Here is a 24,583-nt window from a genome sequence, read left to right on the forward strand (position 1 = left end):
GGACAATTGGACAGGCAGGAAGGCAGACAGCAACTCATAGACAGGCAGACAGACAGCTACTCATGGACAATTAGGCAGGCAGGCAGACAGCTACTCATAGACAGGCAGACAGACAGACAGCTACTCATGGACAATTAGGCAGGCAGACAGCTACTCAGACAGGCAGACAGACAGCTACTCATGGACAATTGGACAGGCAGGCAGACAGACAGCTACTCATAGACAGGCAGGCAGACAGCTACTCATTGACAGACAGACAAATAACTACTCATGGACAGACAGACAGACAGGCAGGCAGGCAAAGAGCTACTCATGTTATGTTATTATAACAGCTACTCATGTTATGTGCAATAATTTGTGCAGTTATGGAAACAGCTCTTTGTGTTTATGCAAGAAAATGTAACACATTTATTTATTTACATATTGTGTGCATGCACATTGTACTTTGATACATTTTGCGAAAATAAAGCAATTGAAAGAGAGAAGTTATCAAGTATCATTAATGTCGTAATTTTATCTACTGGCCCCTGGCCCCTTGCCATTTTTGTAATGTGGCCCACAGGTAAATCTATTTGAGTATCCCTGTCCTACTGTATGTCCAAAACTGTTACTTTATCAGAATTCAAATTCAAAAATGGCAAAAGTAGCAGAACTACAAGCTCAAAATGCTTTGCGCCGCGTCTTGAGCTTGCAGATCTGCTACTTTTGGCACTTTTGTAGTCTCGCGTTGCCAGACTGTTGCCTCTCGCAATATCCAAATGCTTCCGTCATACAGTCTGGAGCAATGGAAAAGCTATCATGAGTAAAATATAAAGCGGAAGTGGAGCCTCCTCCCCACTTCCGTTTAGTCTTTACAGTCGCTAATATAAATAGAAAACATCTAAGCATACATAGCTTGTTGCTTAGCAGAAAAGGAAATTAAAAAATGTAATGTAAAGATATTTTAAAATATATTTTCGTGAACGAAAATAGCAGCTTCCTTACTCGTAGTGGCGTAGTTCCAGACTCTATATAGCATTCGGAGATTGTGGAATAGTTGTCTGGCTACGCGAGACTAACTTTTGTGTGCCGCTGTAGTATGATCATTGTGAAATCCATGAACCCGACCGTGGTCGAAAAATGATGATGATTAATTAGGGTGTTAATTTTAATAAAAAAGAAAAAACACAAAATGTTAAAATATTGAGGTTTCTGCCCAACAGCAACGATATCAGTATTTAGAATAGGTATAAATAAGATACAGTATAAGACTAAACTCCTTCCTGTAGTTGGCCCAAAATTGCTGCATGTCATCAGCCTCTCTCCTGCCTCTCTCTGTTGCTCTAAAAACAAAAAGTAGAATCTAAAAAAGAAACAAAACACATGAAGTCATCATCACAATGACACGAACACAGTAATAACTTTCAGTATCAGTAATAGCGTTCTAGTTCAGGCCTTCTTTCACTTTTTCAGATGCAATGAACATTTTTCATCTCTTGCTTTGGATCGGTTGAAACACGAAGCCTGAGTTGTTGCCTCATGGCTGTGCATCGTGGCACGCATGGAAAATCTATGTGTGTGTCCCTGTGTGCCTGTGTCTGAGCACGGAAATAGCGTTTGTTCACCACCAAGTGTCACTGTTTTACAGCCTAACACGCAGACACAGACAGGCCAGGGAGGGCTTGTACAGTACAGTACAGTACAGTACAGTACAGTACAGTACAGTACAGTACAGTACAGTACAGTACAGTACAGTACAGTACAGTACAGTACAGTACAGTACAGTACAGTACAACTCACTTCAGACTTTTATCCGGTCTCTATCTCCACAGTCTCGGCCACAGAGCAGAGTTCACCGTCTCCATGTAGGATCACCACCTCCCCGACTTGCTGCTGCTGCTGGCCGCCGCCACGGACCACAATGCACTGCTCTCCGTCCTCGGACATGACCACCTCCACCATCTCCTCCCCCCCAACCTGAAGAGGGCTCCCCGAGGAGGCCATGACCAGAGGGGAGGCGGAGGAGCAGCTCAGTGTGTGATGATCGCCGACCACAGTCTGGACGTAGACCACAGTGTGCTCTGCCATGATCGCTCCTCCTCCGAACGTGCTCTCGTTGGCCCGCTGTGTGTGAAGCCTCCTCTTGGACATCCTCTGCTCCTGCACTCTCCTTCCACGTGACCTCTTCTTCTCCACCGTGATCCCGAGCCTCTCTCCTCCTCCTCGAGCTGTCACACCATTATGACATTTTAATACCGTACTTTAGTTTGTGGATCGGCTATTTCCAAATATTTTTGAAAATGTTGTGAAAGTATACAAAACCTTTTCTACATGGAAATGATGATTATGCAAAAAAGAAATAAAATAAAAATGCGATTATCTCAAAGATCGACGTGCGATTAGGTTGACTATTTCACTGTCACTACTACCTTAACATTTGTTTTGTTTTCTTTTTTCTTTGATTTCTTCATGAAATTACCAAAACAAAATCAATTAATTCGTTTTTAGTTAATGTAGCTGTCCCAGTTATGGGTATGCTGTAATATTGTATTTAGCTCTTTTTTTCCTGAAAATGCATATGGTAAATTGTATTTTTGTTTTGGGCAACAAACTTTATATTTCGGTATTTGTATGGTAAATGCATGGTGAGATAGTGCCATCTACTGTGCTCTGTATTTGTGGTCTGTTTGTCTGTTTCATGGGAAGGTTGAATTAGGCTCACCTAAGCAGCTAATCACCTCATTTCAATCACCTGTTGGGTTTGGGCATGTTTTGGCAGAACAAACAGAGCAGAGGTGAAGAGAGGAGCAGCTCTTTCATGTCAGAGTCTCCACAAAAGATAAGAAAGAAAATAATATAAAAAATAACAAGAACTTAACTGAACTCCTAAAAGTCTGTGCAGAAGGCGCATACGGTATGTTCCCAGTTGTTTTGTTTGGTGTCTGTAAAAGTTATATTGCCATTGTATCGTGTATTTGTTTGTGACATGTGGACATTTCATTGTGAGAATATGGACAATTCATGGTCATTTAAAAAGACAGCATGACTGACTGACAAGGGCATTCATAATTTCATGTGGTAATAATTCATTGTGGTTAAAAAATATTATGTGATTTCTTTGCAGTTTTTCACGTTGTCGCTTGGGATAAATAAAAAGCCAAAATGCCCTCGTGATATCAGTTGGGATGTTGTCTTATTTCTGCACCAGATGAAGATGGTTTAGGAGCAGTTACAGTTAATAAAAAAAAGGGGGTGGGGGGGTGACTTTTTGAAAATGTTTTGAAATAAATACCAGTAATAATTAAAAACAAAATGTAGGAATTGAACCACAAATAAAGGGACCCATAATAATGTGTCCGCGACCTGCATGTGGTCCCGACCCACTGTTTAGGAAACGGTGAACTATACAACAATGTTGATTTTGGCAAATTTAGATTTTAGTTTTAGTCACATTTTAGTCACCTGGAATGTCTTAGTGTTAGTCTAGTTTTAGTTGACTAAATCTACAGTTGATTCAGTCGACTAAAATGTATTTTGGCGAGCCTTGATGCCGTCGTAATGGCTGACATTACACTTCCTGAAAATAGCCAGCCTGTGACACGTTGCGACACGTTGTAAGCTTGTAGATCTGCTATTTTCAGCATGCAAACAAGTGTAAAATGGCTTGTCTTTTACTTATACTGGTTCTCTTGTCCACTAGACCCTTCCTAACATTTTAGTCTAGTTTTTATTTGTTGACTAAATTGTCACAGGTCTTACCCGCTCCTGTTTCCTCCTCATCTCTCACTCTCTCTTCTCCTTCCTCCTTCACAACAGCCGCCGGTGGCGGTGGTTTCCTTCTAGGTCTGCCTCTCAGCGGCCTCGAGTGGCTGTTCTCCAGAGCCGCCAAGGCCTCCAGAACCTCGCTTCCTCCCCTCCCCTCCCCCTGCTCCTCCTCCTGCTCCTCCTCCTCCTTGGCCCCTCCTCCTCCGTGCTGAGCCTGGTGTCTGAGAAGGCTCTGCCTCAGCGTGTAGGAGGCCCCGCAGTGGCAGCTGTGTGGCTTCTCCACCAGGTGAGACGATTTCATGTGTCTCCGCAGCTTTGTGGCCAGGATGTAGCCTGCAGGGGGGGGGGGGGGGGCAGAGTAATATAGTAAGAGAGTGGCCACACTATAGCGTTGACTCCCATTGTAACAGTGGAATGCGGAAGTGCTCATTCTATCTCAATGGGATAGTTCCAGCCATAGGAGAAATGTTTGGAACTAGGGCGTTCATTAAAAAATCGATGCATCGAAGTCGAAAGTCGAAGTGCGACACACACTTGTGTGTGTGCCTGCACTGTGTAGTATTACATTTTTATGTTTTGATAATCAGCGCTTTGCCATATAGATACATACACTATATTGCAGAGGCCACTGTGTGGCAACTCGTTAATGCCCTATTTAGAACTATAGCCCATAGGCAGGCACCCGCTCTGCGGCCAGATCAAAGCATGTCGCTTGCTTTGATTGAATAATTGATTGAACACGTATTTGTATCAGACTATCCAGCATGTATCTTCCACCTCCCAAATCCATATAAATTTGGGCATCCTTGACTTGCTCACCCTTCCCACAGACGCTGCAGCGGTGTGGCCTGTCGTCGCTGTGCAGTCTCTCGTGGGCCCTCAGGGTGTGCGGGTCCCTCAGTGCCTTCCCACAGTAGCTGCAGAGGAACACCTCCCCCGTGTGGGAGAGCAGGTGTCTGTGAAGCTCGGGCTTCTGGGAGAAACTCTGGTCACAGTGGGTGCAAGGGTAGGGTTTCTCCCCGCTGTGGATTCTAAGGTGGCCCTGCAGGTTGCCTGACGGATAATACACAAGACAGACATTTAGTAGAGTGCTTAAAAGACAGGCTACAGACATACATACTAGAGATGCTCCTAAATATTTCCAAAAGTAGTGAAAGTTTTATAACTACAAGCAAAAAAAAATAAAACAAGAAATGATGACAGTCATATTTGTCAGGTGAAACAAACACTGTATCTGTGTGGCATCTGTCCCCCGTTTTAGTTTTCCTGCTCTCCAGTTAGCTCATAACATTAGCCGCTGTTATCAGGCGCTCCGCTCCGTGTTGCAGTGCATGTGGTCTGGGTGCAGACTTCCGCGTGCGCATGTCATAGTGTAGGAGGCAGCCAATCATAACTAGGTCGCTATACTACGCGATTGGCTGGCAGCGTTTCAGAGTATGGGGTCAGACTCCCATTGGCTTAGGCGGCGTTGGGGGCAGCCAATCATTACGACTATATTATGTCAGGTTTCACCTGACAAACTTGCTGATCTGCTACTTTGATGCTTTTGTGTGACGCTGTAGCATGATCAAGTAGGACGTTGGTTTTAGGAAAAACACAAAGAGTTAAAATATGCTCATCTGTTTTTTGTTTGTTTCTCCTCTCATTCTAATTAAGTTGTTTATTAATTATTTCCGTGAACATAACCATGTGATCCCTTTCTTTGTGTCTTAGTTATGTACCCAATCTATTGGGTTCTATTTCGTCCCTGCTGACCGCCAGAGGCGGTGCTTTAAGCACTGAATACGTCCCTTCGCGCATGCGCAGTCGAGTATTTATACCAACAATGTCAATTTTGACCCCGTGATGACCCCCGGAGTAGTCTATAACTTCCGGCAGTCACCTGGGGCTCAGTCCCTAATTTCTTCTCGCTGCGCAAGTTGTACACAGTACAGAGTTCTACAGCAGAATTGAACTGCATTGTTACAGAACTATTGAGTTGCTGGTAGTCCCGTGACCATTATTGGTCGGAGTAGCGACGCGCGTTCGCCCTCCAGGAACTGCGACTCTTCTTTACATCTTCTTTTCCCCGTGGGAACGAACTAAAAAAGGTAAGCAAACAACCCCTGTGCGCATAGGCTGCGTGCGCGCTGCTTCCCTGCCACACACACGGTTGCGTGCTACGATCGGTGACCTGATAGCGTCCCGTTCAGCACTGGTCAAAGCTGAACGGATAAGTTCGGGTCTCTTTGCCAGCTTACACTGTTTGATTCCCATGCACGAATTTAATTGAATTGTATGCTATGCTGCAGTGCTAGTGACGGCAAGCGTAGCGCTGCCCGCTCCCAGCACGTTAGCCGACATTGCTAATTTGCTATTGTTTATTGTTTAGTTTTCTGTTTAGCCCGTGTCTGCGACGCGGCACGCCGCAGCACGGTGCAACTCGAGTAACACTCATTCTGTGTACTGTAGTGTACTTATTTAATGATACTATTAAGCTTATAGTTTAAGTTTGGCGTTACTTCAGTAACCCCGGATATGTGAATTAGCTTGACTGATTTGGTCGTCACTGTTTTCAAGAGTGTACTTTAATTTCGGCATAGAGTCACTGCCTCTTTATAGGTTGTTGTTTGTTAAATTAGATATATGTAACTATACGTTGTATTATTATTATTATTATTATATACTAATTAATAATATAATATTGATAGTATATATTAATATAATAATAATTATATATTATATATATTATATTATTATTATATACTGTATATAATTATATATTATATATATTGTATTATTGTTATATACTATATATAATTATATATTATATATACTGTTCTATCGCTGTTAAAGCACCCCTTAGCCGGCATAGGTGGCGTGCGCGCCCCCTTCCTCCAGCTAAGCGGCCTTTAGCACAGCCAACAGTAGCCTCTGCTGGCACAGGCAGCGTCCGCGCTCCCTCCCTCCAGCATACGGCTCCACCGCTAGCAACCACTAGCGTCCGCGCTCTGGGCTACATCTGTGGGTTACCGATGGACGAACCCTGCCACCACCTGTGCACCTCCTGTCAGGCTCCTCTGCGGCCAGAGGATGGGCATGACCTCTGCCCTGGGTGTCTTGGCCCCCAACATCTGAGGGAGGCACTCGGTGACAACCCATGCATGAACTGCACCATCATGCCCCGGGAGGTGAGGATAGCCAGGTTGGCACAGGTGGAGAAGGTGGACGGTGAGCTTCCCCCATTGGGCATGCTAACTCAACGCCAGACCAGGGCTTCCAAGCGTCGATCCACCACACCTGCTACCTCGACCCCTGCTTCCAAGAGAAGGGCGGGGCCTGACCATAGGCTATCATCTAAGGTCGACCAGATGTCTGCCGACCTGGCCCTAATGAGGGCCATGTTCATGGCCCGTCAGCCCGAGATCCAGCCGGAGGACGTAGAACCACCTACTCCGCCGATGCCACACCTGATCCCTGAGGGTCAGGACCCGGACACACTGTCCCTGGCGGCCTCAGCCACCCACTTCCACGACTATGACGAAAGTGAGGCGGATGGGGCAGAGGCGGCTTCCGAGGCCTCTGAGCAGGGCTCGTACTCATCAGCCCAGACCGGTCTGACTGAGACAGCTGGCGGCTCCATGAGGGCCGCCCTGTACATGGCTCTTGATCATCAGGGCCTGGCTGGACCGCAGCAGGCGGAGTCAGCCCCGTCAAGCCGTTTTTTCAAGAACAAGCCAGCCCCCTCTAGCTTTACCGTTCCTCACTCAGAGGACTTCCTGAAGGAGCTACACACTTGCTGGAGAGACTCGAAGGCTTGCTCTCGTCTCTCTGCCGATGGGCGTATGCTCGCGGCCATGGACAACCCGGAAGGAGTCGGCCTGCAGCGCATGCCGGCTGTGGAGCCCTGCATCGCTTCCTTAGTCGTCGACCCCGACGAGGCGCTACGGCAGGACACCAGGTGCCCCCGACCCCAGTGCAGGACCACCGATGACCTCCTCATAAGGGCTTATGATGCAGGAGCCCGTGCCGGGAGGATCTCCAACTCCCTGTCACACCTCATGCTCGCCCTCTCTGCATCTCTGCAGGCGAACAACGCGAGCGCAGAGCCCGCAGACGCCAACACCCTCTGCGACGCATCGCTGGAGGCATTCGGCCTCATGTCAAGAGAGCTGGGACGGATGATGTCCACTCTCGTTCAGGCGCGGCGCCAAGTCTGGCTCTCTCAGGCCAACCTGACTGAGAAGACCAGGGCAACCCTGCGCGGTCTTCCAGTGGTGCCGGGAGCGATATTCGGCCCAGCTGCGCGGGAAGCGCTGGACCGCACAATCCGGGCCAGGGCGGACAAGGAGCAGCTGTCAAGCCTGAGGCGACAGCGCATGCCTCCCCCAGAGGGACCTCCCAACAGGAGCAGAGGCCCCTCGGCCGCCACCCGAGCTCGCCTGCCACAGGCCCCCACTTGGGGCCAGCGCACTTCCCAGCGGACTGAACAGAGGCAGGGCCATAACCCTGGCCGGCCCTCTACTAGGCAGTTTCGTGCCCCGGGCCCTGGCGGACCCCCCCCCAGGGCCCCTAGGGGCCGGGGGGGCAGACGCTGAGACCACGCGGCCGGCCGTCGGATACTTTACACCTCTGCAGCTCAGGTACTGGGCTGCTCAAGCTTCGGACACGTGGGTGATTGCCACCTTAACCCACGGGTACAGGCTTCAGTTCCGACGCCGGCCCCCCACAGCCGGCCGGGTCAGAATGACCACTATAGCCGACCCGGCAAAGGCCCTTGCCCTAGACCAGGAGCTGTCCACCCTCCTGGCCAAGGGCGCCATCGAAGCAGTAGACCCCCGGGAGCACCCCAGGGGGTTCTACTCAACATACTTCCTAGTGCCAAAGAAGACAGGCGGTTTTCGCCCCGTCTTAGACCTGAGGGTGCTAAACAAATACATGAAGGTCATTCCGTTCCACATGTTGACCTCAAGGGACGTCGTGCAATCCATCGCCCACAGGGAATGGTTCACATCAGTGGACCTAAAGGACGCATATTTTCATGTCCCCATTGCTCGGCAACACCGCCAGTTCCTGCGGTTTGCCTATCGAGGCCGCCACTGGCAGTTCAGAGTTCTGCCGTTCGGGCTCTCCCTCTCTCCGAGAGTATTCACGAGGTGTGTGGCAGCGGCGCTGGCGCCTCTCCAATCACAGGGCGTCAAGATCCTGCCATACCTCGACGACTGGCTGATCTGTGCGCCATCCCAGGCGCTGGTAGCCGAGGACACAGCACGTCTCCTGTCCCATGCAGCCCGGCTGGGGTTAAAGGTAAATGTGGAAAAAAGTTGCCTGATCCCATCCCAAACCACAACATTTATTGGTCTGGCGTTACACACCAGAACGATGAAAGCCTGTCCGTCCTCACGCCGGGTGGAGGACATTATAAAGTTTCTTCCCATGTTCCGGAGAGGCAGTCGGCTGTCGCTCATCACATTCCTCCGCCTCTTGGGCAAACTGACGTCCGTGGCGGCCGTTGTCCCCCTGGGTTTGCTGCGACTGCGCCCCCTGCAGAGGTGGCTGAACAGTTTTCAGTTGGACGCCGAGCGACACAGACACAAGAAGATAACCGTGTCACAACAGTGTCTACTCGCCCTAGCCCCATGGAGAGACAGGGCGTACCTGTCGAGGGGGGTCCCTATGGGGTCCATTCCCTCTCGCAGGGAGATCGTCACCACCGACGCTTGCCCCCTGGGCTGGGGTGCGGTGTGGCAGAGCAGGACAGCTCGCAACCAGTGGTCGGCGGAAGATCGCCGAGACCACATAAATGTGCTGGAGCTACGTGCGGTGCACATGGCTCTACAACGCTTCCTGCCATACTTGAGAGGCAGGCACATACTCATACGGTCAGACAACACCTCAACCGTATTCCACATCAATCACCAGGGCGGAACCAAGTCTGCACGACTGCTAGAGGTGTCCACAGACCTGCTGACGTGGGCGGCCCCCCGTCTCACCAGCCTACGGGCGGTGCACATACCAGGGGAGCGGAACCACCTCGCAGACTTCCTCTCCCGCCAGAAGCCCCCGTCAGGAGAATGGCGCCTCCATCCGGATGTGGTGCACACCATCTGGGCCCGCTTCGGGAGAGCACAGGTGGACCTCTTCGCTTCAGGGGAGTCAACCCACTGCCCTCGCTGCTTTTCCCTAGCGGAAACAGTCAGTCCTCTAGGCCTGGACGCACTGGCGCACCCCTGGCCACAGGAGCTGCTCTATGCATTTCCACCACTTCCTCTGGTACGTTCAGTTCTCCAGAGGGTCGTTCAGGAGGGTCACACCATCCTGCTGGTGGCCCCTTTCTGGCCAGGGAGGACATGGTTCCCCCTGCTCCACAGCCTCTGTCACGGAACGCCTTGGCGCCTCCCCGACAGGAGGGACCTACTGTCGCAGCTGGGAGGCCGGATCTGGCACCCATGCCCACAACGCCTCCAGCTGTGCGTCTGGCCGCTCAGGGGCCGGAGCCACTGCTGAGCAGCCCGGTGAGACACACCATACTGAACGCCAGAGCGCCGTCCACCAGGCTACAGTACGACAACAGGTGGAAGCTGTTTTCCAGCTGGTGTAGGGATCTGGGCGAAGACCCAGTAAACTGCCCTGTACCCAAAATCCTGGAGTTCCTACAATCTCTACTAGGTAAGGGCCGGTCCCCCTCCACCTTGAAGGTTTACGTGGCAGCAATATCCTGCCGCCATGTGGCAATTAACGACCGCACAGTAGGGAGCCACAACCTGGTGTCTCTCTTCCTGAGAGGGGCTCGGAGGTTGCATCCCCCGAGAGCTCCGTTATGGGACCTTAACCGGGTACTGGACGCCCTGTGCGGGCCTCCCTTCGAACCCTTGGCACAGGCCGAGCTGAAGTGGGCGTCATACAAGACATCCCTTCTCCTGGCCATTACATCGGCAAAGCGCGTCAGTGAACTGCACGCTCTGTCAGTGAGTGAATCATGTCTGAGGTGGAACGCAGACGGCTCGGGGGTCACGCTGTGGCCAAACATAGCATTCCTCCCGAAGGTGCTGTCGCAGGCTCACCTCAACCAGCCTATCAGGCTGACTCGATTTAACCCCCCACCTGGAGAGGGGACAGACAAACTGGAGCTGTTGTGCCCAGTCCGGGCTCTGAGAGCCTACATTGAAGCTACTGCACGCATCAGGCGGGCAGAGCAGCTATTCCTTTGCCATAGTGGTGTGAACAAAGGCGGCGCTCTCTCCAAGCAGCGCCTGTCCCACTGGATTGTAGACACAATCAGCCACGCCTATGAGGTAAGTAACCTCCCCGTACCATCGGGTGTACGGTGCCACTCTACAAGGAGCATTTCCACATCGTGGGCTGCCATGAGAGGGGTGCCCTTGGAGGACATTTGTGCCGCCGCCTCATGGGCTTCGGCAGGCACTTTCTCAAGATTCTACAGGGTGAATGTGGCCACTCCCCACCCATTGGACGTGGTCCTCTTCCCCGAATCCTCCGGTTCTACCCTTTGAGGTTTGTAATCAGGATTCCTCGTGACTTGTCTGGTATAAGTCATTCAGTGCTTAAAGCACCGCCTCTGGCGGTCAGCAGGGACGAAATAGAACGATAGTTACGTATGTAACTACGGTTCTATGAGTCCTGAATGACCGCCAGAGGCACTCTTGTCACTCAGAATCCTCGTGTTCTCGCGAGAAGATTCTGTAGGGACTGAGCCCCAGGTGACTGCCGGAAGTTATAGACTACTCCGGGGGTCATCACGGGGTCAAAATTGACATTGTTGGTATAAATACTCGACTGCGCATGCGCGAAGGGACGTATTCAGTGCTTAAAGCACCGCCTCTGGCGGTCATTCAGGACTCATAGAACCGTAGTTACATACGTAACTATCGTTTTATATCTGTATGTTGTTTGTATGTCTGGCCTCGTGGGGAAAGATGTGTGGGGAGGATTGGGAAGGGAGTTGTGGGAGAAAATATAAAAACATGTATTTTCTTTTCTTTTTGTGAAACTTGCATATGATGTAATGCTCACACTCAAAATATGGAGATAATTGGTCTCTGCCCCGACAGCAACGACATATGTTGGCGGAAACTCTGTGTCACAATGAAAGCCACAGCGTATTCAACATTGTGTCATTCTGATACTGTATATGTTACTGCTGTCATGTTGTAATTATTATGCAATCTGTTAGTTTTCTAAGTTTATTATTTTCTTAATATATATTTGAGTAAAAGGTATATTTATGAGTTGAAGTTCCGTCATTTCCGGTGCTATGCCCATATATGGTTTGCGTCGTTGATGGCTCACAATTATTGTTCCACTTCCGTTCCGTAGAGATGCCGGGCGGTTTGTTTACAGCGTGTTGCTGACCAACAGGTTCGTGTGTTTAGAGTTGTAACCGTTACATCAAGACATTGACATTGTGTGGTCTAAATGTCTTATTCATGGAATTACTTGTATTTCAGTGTCGCTGTGTTTATGGGCACTTCAGAGGGCAAAGACGTCCTTTCATTTCCTTCGGTTTACGCAGCAGCGCCAGTGAGGTGCGTTTTGTGTTTCCTTTCTACATTTGTTATTGTTTCTTATGATAATGTTTGGTATTGTTTGGTTCTAATCTGAATGTTCGTTTTATGCTTTATTTTACAACAGTTTGACGTTGTGGATTGATTGTGTGACAGACAATAAATCTACCAGTGATAAAATAACTACCTTGCCTCGTTCTGAGTCCGTTGGGAGTGACAGTATATATTTCATTGATATCGAATGTTAACACCTTTAAGGATCTGTCAGACTGATAATACTGCTGGTATACCTCTCTGCCTGAAGGCTTTGTCACAGTGTGGACAGACGTGGGGTTTCTCTCCCGTATGGAGCTTCATGTGGTTCCGCAGAGAGCCTGAGTTAGCCAGCAGCTTGGAACACACTGGACACTGCATCTATAGAAGGAGAGAGAGAGCCTGAGTTAGCCAGCAGCTTGGAACACACTGGACACTGCATCTATAGAAGGAGAGAGAGAGCCTGAGTTAGCCAGCAGCTTGGAACACACTGGGCACTGCATCTATAGAAGGAGAGAGAGAGCCTGAGTTAGCCAGCAGCTTGGAACACACTGGACACTGCATCTATAGAAGGAGAGAGAGAGCCTGAGTTAGCCAGCAGCTTGGAACACACTGGGCACTGCATCTATAGAAGGAGAGAGAGAGCCTGAGTTAGCCAGCAGCTTGGAACACACTGGGCACTGCATCTATAGAGCTTTGCAGTTCCGCCCCCTTTCATGACGACGCAAGGCCCAGGAAATAATTACCAATGCATTTTTCCCATATACATTTCAAAAAGTGTTTATTTAAAGACCTTTTAAGCGTCGTATAAATGACAAATGACAACGAACACAATATTTTGGACCAAACAAATAATAAGAGAAAAACAACAAAAAGTGCAGTTTTTTTTCTTCTTTCTAACACTTAGCCCGCTAGCATTTATTGAAGAATTAGGATCTAATTCACGCTAGCATTTTTCCCAGTTGAGCTCTTATTTTGAAAAGCCACATTTCCATACTACCGGAAGTGAACATAACCTAGTAAGTGGAACAGGTCCTGGACAGGCCTTGTTTACAAGATGGGTCTATACCGGGGGCACTGGAGGGCTCCACATCGCCGGCTCTGTGTCATCAAAGAAACGTTGTTTTGGCCAAAAATGCCATCTGGGACAAGGAATAGGAGATGCAGGCGATTGAAAGAAACAGATAGAATGGATTATTATGTCGAGGATGATCTAAGATGGGTGATCCATTGCCATTGATCTACGCCAATGGCGGTAAGCGTAGTATTAAATAATAGGCTTCAATTGACCTAGATCTATTCCTGGGCCTGGCGTCGTCATGAAAGGGGGCGGGACTGCAACGCTCTATAGGAGACAACACAAGACATCATGCATCAAGCAGCCGTACCCACCCTCTGGAAAACATCCACCATTATACCAGTACCCAAGAAACCCCGCCCCTCAGAACCCAACCATTATAGACCCGTTGCACTAACTTCAATAATGATGAAATGCCTGGAAAAACTGATTCTGAACATCATTCTGCCAGCTGTCAGGTCACAGCTGGACCCTTTCCAGTTTGCCTATCGGGCCAAGAGGGGGACAGAGGACGCTGTGGCATGCCTCCTTCACTCCCTTCTCCAACACCTGGATTCATCTTCGGACAATTTTGCCACTATTCTTTTTGTTGACTTTAGTTCTGCCTTTAATACAATTCAACGCCATCATATGATCAAGAAACTGCATCAGCTCAACATCCCCCCACTTCTCATACACTGGACTCACAGCTTCCTGAGCAATAGACCACAAACAGTTAAAGTAGGTACATCATTTTCATCAACTGCCATCACCAACACAGGGGCCCCTCAAGGCTGTGTCCTCAGCCCCTTCCTCTACACTCTGTACACAAATGACTGTATTAGCCCCTCACCCACTAACATCACATACTTTAAATACTCTGATGACACTGCCATTCTCGGACTGCTCCATGACAATAACTCTATTACGGTCTATCAGAATACCATTTCTCATTTCACACAGTGGTGCACTGACAACTATCTAGAGTTGAATGTGGTCAAAACAAAAGAACTGGTCATTGAAACAACAACCCACACTGGACTTAACCCACTCCTCATTAATGGTAAAACAATAGAACAGGTAGACAGTTTCACATATCTTGGACTCACACTGGACAATAGACTCAGGTTTGATCAACACATTACATCTATCCAGTCACGCTTTCAGCAAAGACTCCATGTAATCCGAAAACTAAGATCATTATCTGTTGCTCCTCATCTTCTGCTATTATTGTACAAAAGCATTATTCAACCTGTTCTGTTGTACTGTTCTGCATGTTTCTACACCATACTGTCCATGCCTAACAGGAACAAACTTTTCAGTATCACCCGTATTGCTTCCAAAATCATCGGACTTCCTACACCCACACTTTCTGATATGAACAATAACGCCATCACACGACTAGCACTCTCGATATCAAATGACACTGACCACCCTCTGTATCGTTTCTTTAACCTCATGCCATCTGGACAAAGATACAGAACCTTGCCATGGAAAAAGGTCCGTTTTAGTAGGAGTTTTGTCCCCTCAGCCATCGCGGCATTAAACAAACTGCCCCGCCGATAGGATGGTTCTGTACACAGCTTGTGGGGACCTCATGTTTTTTTTTTTTTTGTACTGTCTTGGTGTTATGTGCTCTGTGTTGTTTTGATGTGGGTGTTGAACTGTTGAACAGATTGTGAAGACAAATATCCTTCGGGACAATAAAAAAAGATTATTATTATCATGGGATGTGTTGCATTCTGTAGTCCAGTCGGTTCGCAATTTTTTTCATTTCAGGAACCATGGTTACATGGTTTATACAATAATAACACTGGATTCATGTCTCCTATAACTTATACAGTGGTATACTGTGTGATTTTTTTTAACAGCGAAGATGGTAGATCAAGCTTGTAAATCGGCAATTTTCGCTATTTGTTGTATCACAACACGTTGCAGCGCAACACGTTGTGAGATTTTCAGCATGCAACCAAGTGTAAAATGACTTATAGGCCTACTGGATCTCTTGTCCACTAGTCCTTTCCTAACATTTAGTCTTTTTTCTATCTGTTGATGAACTTAGTTTTAGTCATTAGCTTAGTTTTCATTTAGTTTCCATTTAGTTTTCGTCAGTGGAAAAAGGTAGTCGACGAACATTTTTCGTCTTAGTTTCGGTCGACAAAAACAACATTGATGCGTAGTATAGGGTTAGGCGGGCCTTACCTTGGGGAGTTGCTGGTGTGCTTCCTTCTTGCAGTGGTTGAGGCGGTGGATGCGCAGGGAGGGCCGCCGTGCGAAGGCCTTGCCACACAGCTCACACACGTAGGGCTTCTCTCCGGTGTGCAGCACCATGTGCTCCTTGAGGTCCCTCTTCAGCCCGTAGCTCTTCTGGCAGGAGGCCCAGGGGCAGGAGAACGGACGCTCGCCTCGGTGGCTCAGCTGGGAATATTCAGTATTATTATTATTACAGTGCAGTGTTGTTTTCGTCGACTAAAACCTTTTTCACCGACGAAAACTAAGCTATGGTGACTAAAACTAAGACTAAATATACTGACAATTTCGTCAACAAAAAAAATTTTGACTAGAATGTTAGGAAGGGACTAGTGGACAAGAGATCCAGTATAAGTCATTTTACAATTTGTTGCATGCTGAAAATAGCAGATCTACGCGCTGTGACGCATTGTGGGCTTGTAGATAGTCATTACGAAGGCATCAAGGCCCGCTAGAACACATTTTAGTAGACTAAATCAACTATAGATTTAGTTGACTAAAAGCTTATGATATTTAGTCGACTAAAACTAGACTAACACTAAAACATTCCAGGTGACTAAAATGTGACTAAACTAAGTGAAAACTATTTAAGAGACTAATGACTAAAACTAAAATCAAAATCTGCTGCCAAAAACAACACTATTACGGTATTAGGGTAACCGGATCCAAACTGTTCATTTGAGAGACAGAACAGAAGTGTGTCGCTTGTGTGGGACAAGTCGGACGTAGGTTAGAAACGTAGAAATGCCATGCTCTTAATCCATTTAGACCCGAGGACCATTCTACAAATGCCTTCTAAAGTGTTCTGAAAAACCCTATGTTTCTATGTCAGTCGTTCTCAAACATCATCATGTCAAGTGTGGGAGGGACATTTCTCATGTTATTTTAACAGGCTTAAAGAACATCTTGCTGGAAAAGAGACAATGAAGAAAAGAGACAATTTAAATGAGAAAGCCAACTATTAGGGAACTAACTATTAGGGCATTTGACACAATGTGGGACAGGGTCTCAATTTGTGGGACGCCTGAAAAGTCTTGGAAATGTAGGGCAAAGGGGACGTCTGCGGTCACCCTAATTTATTTATTTATTATTGTACTGTACTGTACAGCATACTTTTGAGTACATACAGTACATATAACTGATAATGCACTATATGTTAGGAAAGTGCCCCATCTGGTGACAAAGCAGAGGTACTACATGTTCCCATTTCATCACTGTGTGTGTGTGTGTGTGTGTGTGTGTGTGTGTGTGTGTGTTTATACTGTTTAAAGCAGTTAAATGTTGTTTACTGGACAAGCCATCGGTTTCACCAAATAACTGCATTCTACATGTGATTAATAGAAGTGTTATTGTCATTGTAACGGAGGTCTGGTCGCTCTCTCCATCAGTGTTGTTTTTGGCAGGAAATTTAGATTTTAGTTTTAGTCAGTCTCTTCAATAGTTTTCATTTAGTTTCAGTCACATTTTAGTCACCTGGAATGTTTGTGTTTAGTCGACTAAATATCAGTTTAGTCGTTAAATCTACAGATGATTTAGTTGACTAAAATGTATTTTGGCGGGCCTTGATGCTGTCGTAATGACTGTTTTTACACTTAACATAAAAAAAGTAAAAAACAAACATAACGTTTTTATTTGTTGACGAAATTGTCAGTATATTTAGTCTTATTTTCAGTCATCATAGCTTAGTCGACGAACATTTTTCGTCATAGTTTTAGTCGACAAAATCAACACTGTTGTGTTGTCGTCCCAGCTACTGCATAATCTGCATTGCATTGTGGGACGTTCATAGCAGCGTAGTGTGTCCTGTCCACTGCTGCATACTGTATAATGTCCAGTATTTAGAGTGCATTTCATGTACTAATGAATAGCTACTAAGCTTCTGGACATGCAAAAAAATGTCACATACTAATTTGGGAATACTGATGAATAGTATAATTGTGTTGGTACGGAATTTCCGACAAAGCCTAGCATCATTCAAGCAAAGAAGCAAACAAACAACAAGCCAATCGGTTTACCGTACCTGGTGGGCTTTGTAGTTCTCAGCAGAGCTGTAGTTCTTCCCGCAGTGCTCACAGCTGTAGGGTTTCCGGTCCGTGTGGGTGAACCGGTGTTTCTTTAAGTGACACAACTGGTAGAAGCTTTTGCCACAGTCGGAGCACTGGTACCGTCGCTCCCTGACGAGCGCCTCGGGTTCCGATTCCTCCGATCGCCTGGTGACGACGCCTTCTGCGGACACGCGGCCCCTTGTGTCGGCACGATCACACGTTTCTGCAGAAACGCCGTCATCCCCGGTACCGGGCACCACAACAGCGGCCTCTGGTGCGTGGCTGCTGCTGCTGCTGGCACGCTGTCCGTTTGTCTGTCTGTGTGTCGGCGGCGGCAAGGACGCGTGCCGCCGTTTCGCTTGGGGGGCGAGTTGGCCAATCAGCAGGTGACGTCGACGGGGTTTCAATGCCAGACGGGAACTGTGTCTGACGGGAGGAGGAGGGGTGGCGGAGTCCTGGTGGTCAGTCTGTCTACACTTTGGAGCGACGGTTTGTCTGTCTTCCGCAGCGCTGTCTGTCTGTCTGTCTGCCGCAGTGCAGTCAGTCTGTATGTCTGCCAGGGCGCAGTCTGTCTGCCTGTCTGCTGGGGCGCAGTCTGTCTGTCTGTCTGCCGCAGTGCAGTCAGTCTGCCTGTCTGCCGCAGTGCAGTCAGTCTGCCTGTCTGCTGGGGCGCAGTCTGTCTGCCTGTCTGCTGGGGCGCAGTCTGTCTGTCTGTCTGCTGCGGTGCAGTCTGTCTGTCTGTCTGCCGCAGTGCAGTCAGTCTGCCTGTATGCTAGGGCGCAGTCTCTCTGTCTGTCTGCTGCGGCGCAGTCTGTCTGTCTGTCTGCCGCAGCGTAGTATGTCTGTCTGTCTGCCGGAGCGCAGTCTGTCTGTCTGTCTGCGGCGATGGCGCTCTGTGGGTGGGTCACTGCGCACGCCGCCTGTGCTCCTGGCGGCTGTGAGCGTGCGTCTGAATGGTCGACTCTGTCACAGAGCAGCGTGGCGGTTGAGGTGTGCGTTTGGGTCGCGGCGTTGGCCTGTGGGCCGTGCGCGGCGTTGGCCTGTGGGCCGTGCGCGGCGTTGGCCTGTGGGCCGTGCCCGGCGTTGGCCTGTGGGCCGTGCGCGGCGTTGGCCTGTGGGCCGTGCGCGGCGTTGGCCTGTGGGCCGTGCGCGGCGTTGGCCTGTGGGCCGTGCGCGGCGTTGCCCTGTGGGCCGTGCGCGGCGTTGGCCTGTGGGCCGTGCGCGGCGTTGGCCTGTGGGCCGTGCTTGCGCGGCGGCTCTGTTGTCGTCGTTCCTGAGCCCCGCCTCATCGTCCTGCACGTGGACAGTTGACTCCTCCTCCTCTTGGACAGTTGACTCTTCCTCCTCTTGATGATGCGTTTCCTGGAGTCGCCATTCTTCTCCGTTTCCTGACGGCGGCTGCTCCTCCTCCTTTGCGTTTGCTCCTCCTCCTCCTCCCGGTCTGCGAGCGTGTCGGTGAAAACCACGCTCTGTTCGGAAGGGTTTGTCGTCGTCTTGCAACCTGGAGCGAGGCGACAGCCAATCACACGTCAACCCATTAACTAGCAATAACTATTAAGTGGCCGCCGACCCCCATCTGAAAATGTGTTGTTCCAGGGACCCCCCAGAAGCAAAGCTTCAATTTTCAGATGGGGGTCTGCGGCCAATTACATATAATTTCTGGGGTCCTTGACATGAAATAGTTTTTAGAACCACTCACAATATAGAAACATATACACAAACTGTCATGATTTAGAAGACATTTTGTAGAATCAACCTCAGGTCTAAATGGGCTAGGCAGCTCACTCTAACTTCTAATAACTTAATTGCGACTATATCCACAACTTCAGTAACCTATGGTGCACCTTGGTCTTGTCCAGTCCCAGCGTGGAGTGGTTGGGGTTTGGCAGTTGGACCTTCCCCTCCGCGGACACCGTACAACAGCAACTCGGTTCCTGAGTGGATGTCTTGAGACACGTGAAGACACACATCCACGCAGCCTGCCTTACACACCTCTCCTCCACACACACACTGCACTGCCACATTCTGCTGCCCTGCGCTCTGCACATGGCAGGCAAAGCTGGACACACACACACACACACACAGAGAGAGAGAGAGAGAGAGAGAGAGAGAGAGAGAGAGAGAGAGAGAGAGAGAGAGAGAGAGTCAGAGGATTTAATACAATCTGAGAATACATTTCTTACCAAGACTGTTCTTCACCAATGTGTTTGTAAAGGTGTCTACTAACATATCCCACAATTGGTTTCTATTCAACCACCCTATGGGAATTTTTGACAGCTGCTGAAAGTTGGGGTACCATCAACAACCATTATAAGGCAAAATGTTCTAGATTTCCGTATGCTTTAAGTAGCATGTCACATGTCAAACTAGGGTTTTTTCATGATTCTGAAATCTGAATCCATTCCAAGCATTAGTTTTGCACGAAAAACACTCCTTGGGTAAAACAGTCATAGCCGTCATCACAAATGTGATGAGGTCAGCACATTTAGGCACATTTGGGCAAGTGGCTATGGCCAAACTAGGGGATCTATGGCCAAACTAGGGGGAAAACTAGGGTGTTTTCATGATTCTGAACCCATTCCAAGCATTAGCTTTGCCCAAAAAACAATCTAAATTACGATACTGGGGATTTTGCTGTGCACAGTGCACTAATAGTTTACTTCACATCTTGCGCGTGTGTGTGTGTGTGTGTGTGTGTGTGTGTGTGTGTGTGTGTGTGTGTGTGTGTGTGTGTGTGTGTGTACTCACCTGATCCAAATGGGTTTGTTCAGTAGAGCTTCTATGTCCGGCTCCATCCCCATCACTGCCTACAAGTACAGCACAACACTTTATCTTACACCGTTGCCTTTTCAGTTCCATAACAACAACAACGGTAATAATAACCACTGCTGCATATTGTTCTTCCAGAAGTTTCAGGTGCTTTAAATTATATTACAGTTTGATATGTGTATTTGTGTGAAAACATAATTGTTTAAGTTTTTTGGCCATTTCTGTCTCATTAGTGTTGGGTCCTCCTCATGATACATCCATCCAGCCATCCATCCATCTTCAACCGCTTATCCGTAGTCGGGTCGCGGGGGCAACAGCTCCACCAGAGAGCTCCAGACTTCCCTATCCTGCAGAGCAACATTAGTAACTTCCTCCTGGGGGATCCCGCAGCATTCCAAGGCCAGTGAGTCGATTCCTCCATCTGGTCCTTGGTCTGCCCCGGGGTCTCCTCCCAGTGGAGATATAATCCATCTGGTCCTTGCTCTGCCCCGGGGTCTCCTCCCAGTGGAGATATAATCCATCTGGTCCTTGGTCTGCCCCGGGGTCTCCTCCCAGTGGAGATTTAATCCATCTGGTCCTTGGTCTGCCCCGGGGTCTCCTTTCAGTGGAGATATAATCCATCTGGTCCTTGGTCTGCCCCGGGTCTCCTCTCAGTGGAGATTTAATCCATCTGGTCCTTGGTCTGCCCCGGGGTCTCCTCCCAGTGGAGATACAATCCATCTGGTCCTTGGTCTGCCCCGGGGTCTCCTCCCAGTGGAGATATAATCCATCTGGTCCTTGGTCTGCCCCGGGGTCTCCACCCAGTGGAGATATAATCCATCTGGTCCTTGGTCTGCCCCGGGTCTCCTCTCAGTGGAGATTTAATCCATCTGGTCCTTGGTCTGCCCCGGGGTCTCCTCCCAGTGGAGATACAATCCATCTGGTCCTTGGTCTGCCCCGGGGTCTCCTCCCAGTGGAGATACAATCCATCTGGTCCTTGGTCTGCCCCGGGGTCTCCTCCCAGTGGAGATACAATCCATCTGGTCCTTGGTCTGCCCCGGGGTCTCCACCCAGTGGAGATATAATCCATCTGGTCCTTGGTCTGCCCCGGGGTCTCCTCCCAGTGGAGATATAATCCATCTGGTCCTTGGTCTGCCCCGGGGTCTCCTCCCAGTGGGACATGAGGACCTCCCTAGGGAGACGCCCGAGACGCGTCTGTGATGTACTGTAAACAAAGTCTGTCTCGACTCTCTCGAGCGGTGGACGATCATCCTTTCTTTCACCCGGAAAATGAAATTTGCAAACACGATCGTCGGTTTCTTTAGTTCTGGGCCGTTGAATAAAGCTTGTTTTGACCAGAAAGAACGCAACGTGGGAAAAGAATGTGAGAGATACATGTATAGTATTTGTGTAAATGCGCTTCCACTGAGGCGGTCAGTGTTATTCTGTTCACCTGTTCTGTCTCCATGCCGTGTGTCGGACATTGTCTGGACCCTGGTTCAGAGGCCATGATGAGGTCACCACCACCACCATCGGGATCAGCACGGTCCAGCCAGACCCGTTCCCGGTCCGTCTCCTTCCCTAGGAGCACGCCGGCCCGCAGGGAGCGGCCCACCCACCACAGCCCCAGCCTGCCCTCGCAGCATCGGGACGGACCCACAGCACAGCCCTCTGGAAGCAGGCTGGACAGCAGGGACATGAGAGGAGACAGGCTGGGAGGTGGAGGGAGGCTGGCCATGACCACCCTGTCATGGAGAGAGGAACATTCAAGGGGGAACAAGCGAGGAATCTGTCAGAGATAGGGCTTTAAGCAACTATTCAACTAGTTGTTGGTACTATACTGTTCACTAGTTGATAAGAAAGAAAAGGCTAGTAAACTAGGCAACTTGTAGGAGTTGAGTCATTACATTTAGTTTGACGATGGTTCCACGGTTAATATTGTGAAAGAAATGGCTACACGACAATAGCTGAAGAATAGCCACCTAGTCTGGCTATTCTGACAATGTTTGCCTCTTTTGACAAAGTCATTCAAAAATGTGTAACTTTAGAAATGTGCAAATGATGCTTTATAAACTTCATATAAAGTTTGTATAAGCTATAACACCCATCATTGCATACTGTACAATAAGGTTGGTTGGCCCTCCTTGCGACAAGGAGAGACCAACACTGTTTTTTATTTGTCTATAAAGCTCTAATTGGGAATTCACCTTCTTAATTAAACTATTTCTTATCATACACGCTCTGAAGATAATTTGATGCTTGAGACCATACCTCCACTACATCTGGAAAATCTGCTTTCAAGTGCGCTGCCAATGTTCAATGTATCAATGTTGGTGTTGGTAAATATCAACTGTATTATTACCAGTAATTTACTTTATTCATCTATGTTTAATCTCGGCACCACTGAAAAAGAGGGTCTCAGTGTGTTCTCCGAGAACTAAATAAAGGTTGAAATGAAATGAAAATGTTGGTGATTTGTTTGTTTATCATTGAGTGCACATTGTTAGATAACATACACAATGTTGCACATTAAGCCATCTGGGGAGTCGGAACCCCTTCAAAATAATTTATGATAACGACATTACGGACACTTTGAAATACTAAAATATCTCAAAACACATATTACCCACACATATTAACCCCAGGAAAGTGTTTCTTGTCTCCCAAACATAATTAAAATAAGATCTGATTGCAAAAGGGGTGAAGTGTCCCTTTAATAAACAGAACAGTCTGGCATGGTGAGGAATGGATAGACCAAAAGAAGCTCGTGAGATCATATTGGATGAATGACTGGGAGAACAGGCAGAGGTGAGTGAGACCTTGACTTGATGCTTGCTTGACATATCACATGATTAAGACAATTCATTGAGGTATTAGTATGTAGACCGACCAGCATTTGCTTAGAGACTCATTCTGATCTTGCTGATTAAAACATTCTCGTTCAGTATGTGTTCATAAAGCTGAATCAGGGTGTGATTGATGTCACCACCATCTGTATATCTAACGCAGGGAAAACACTTTCTGGCCAACAATCATCCCCACCGAGTCGGAATGTCGGGACATGAGAGGAAAGAGTTACTACATAACTAACCGGCGAGCTGTTTAAACAACTAACTTAACACACAACGAGATGGTTGTCGTCAAACATCATATTATGTGTTATTGCGCAGTTTGCGCTGTCACTGAACATTTGTTGTTTCCAGGCACAGTTAGCACACTAGCTAACCAACGCAAATAAGTGCCTGTAAGTCATACGAGTAGCCTACAGGTAAAGACATTAAAGATAGTTAATTAAAATGAACAGTGTACTGACTTCGAGCGTGCTTAATGTCGTGGATATAGTTTTCTACAGTTTATTCCACTGTAAACTCTGGGAAAGCCATCGTTCTCCAGCGAAAAACATCATAACAGGAAATACTACTCCGACTCCGGTCCGCTGAATAAAAGGTCCGATGAGGAACATGGATTTGGAATGTGTGTGTGTGTGCGCGCCTAATGTTGCCTACCCCTGCTGCTTGATATTGATATTTTGGTTATAACCAAAACCCGTCTTAACCGGCCACGTAGGTCACTAACCCTAACCTCAGTCTTAACCGGCCACGTATGTCGCTAACCATAACCTCAGTCTTAACCCGCCACCAATTGCTAACCCTGACCTCAGTCTTAACCGGCCACGTAGGTCACATGCGTCATCAATATGTCAAATATGTCTCAAGACCTGGGTATTCGTAACTAGCAATTCAAATGGGCAGTGTGTGATGAGAAGGACACACTGCATTTCATTCCGCTCCTATGCTACTAAAATGTGGAACGCCCTACCAACACGCCCTCCTTCAAAACCACTCTCAAAGGGCACCTATGGACGGCTGCAATTCGATTAAAATCTGAGTCCCCCCACCCAACCCCAACCCCCCGCTCCACACCCGACTTTTCCTCATACTGTAGGCTACTTGTTTTCCCCTTTTTTATATGATGATTTCCTCTCTTTATAGAAGTATTTGTACGTCTCTAAATGTTCTGATGAATTGAAAATAGTGGACCCAGTTGTAAACAAGTGTAATGCTTTGTAATGGTGTCATCCACAGTAGTGGTGGCCCTCTGGGAGTGAATGTGGGTGGGGTTTGGGTGGTGGCCCTCTGGGAGTGAATGTGGGTGGGGTTTGGGTGGTGGCCCTCTGGGAGTGAATGTGGGTGGGGTTTGGG

General features: G+C 48.2%; 1 protein-coding gene across 1 annotated transcript; it reads right to left on the reverse strand.

The window, feature by feature from the left end:
• Positions 1–370: 370 nt before the first annotated feature.
• LOC308329573 (uncharacterized protein) lies at positions 371–23,812 on the reverse strand. Its single transcript, XM_080783949.1, has 10 exons — positions 23,695–23,812; positions 21,835–22,126; positions 20,382–20,440; positions 19,478–19,692; positions 17,609–19,134; positions 15,541–15,756; positions 12,539–12,662; positions 4,564–4,797; positions 3,739–4,077; positions 371–2,207 (listed from the first exon to the last, which is right to left on the reverse strand). The coding sequence occupies exons 2-10, from the start codon at positions 22,117–22,119 to the stop codon at positions 1,789–1,791; spliced, it is 3,417 nt and encodes a 1,138-aa protein (XP_080640075.1). The 5' UTR covers positions 22,120–22,126; positions 23,695–23,812; the 3' UTR covers positions 371–1,788.
• Positions 23,813–24,583: the final 771 nt, after the last annotated feature.

This window comes from Protomyctophum bolini (genome assembly GCF_963924005.1).
Source record: "Protomyctophum bolini genome assembly, chromosome: 1".
Lineage (NCBI taxonomy): Eukaryota > Metazoa > Chordata > Actinopteri > Myctophiformes > Myctophidae > Protomyctophum > Protomyctophum bolini.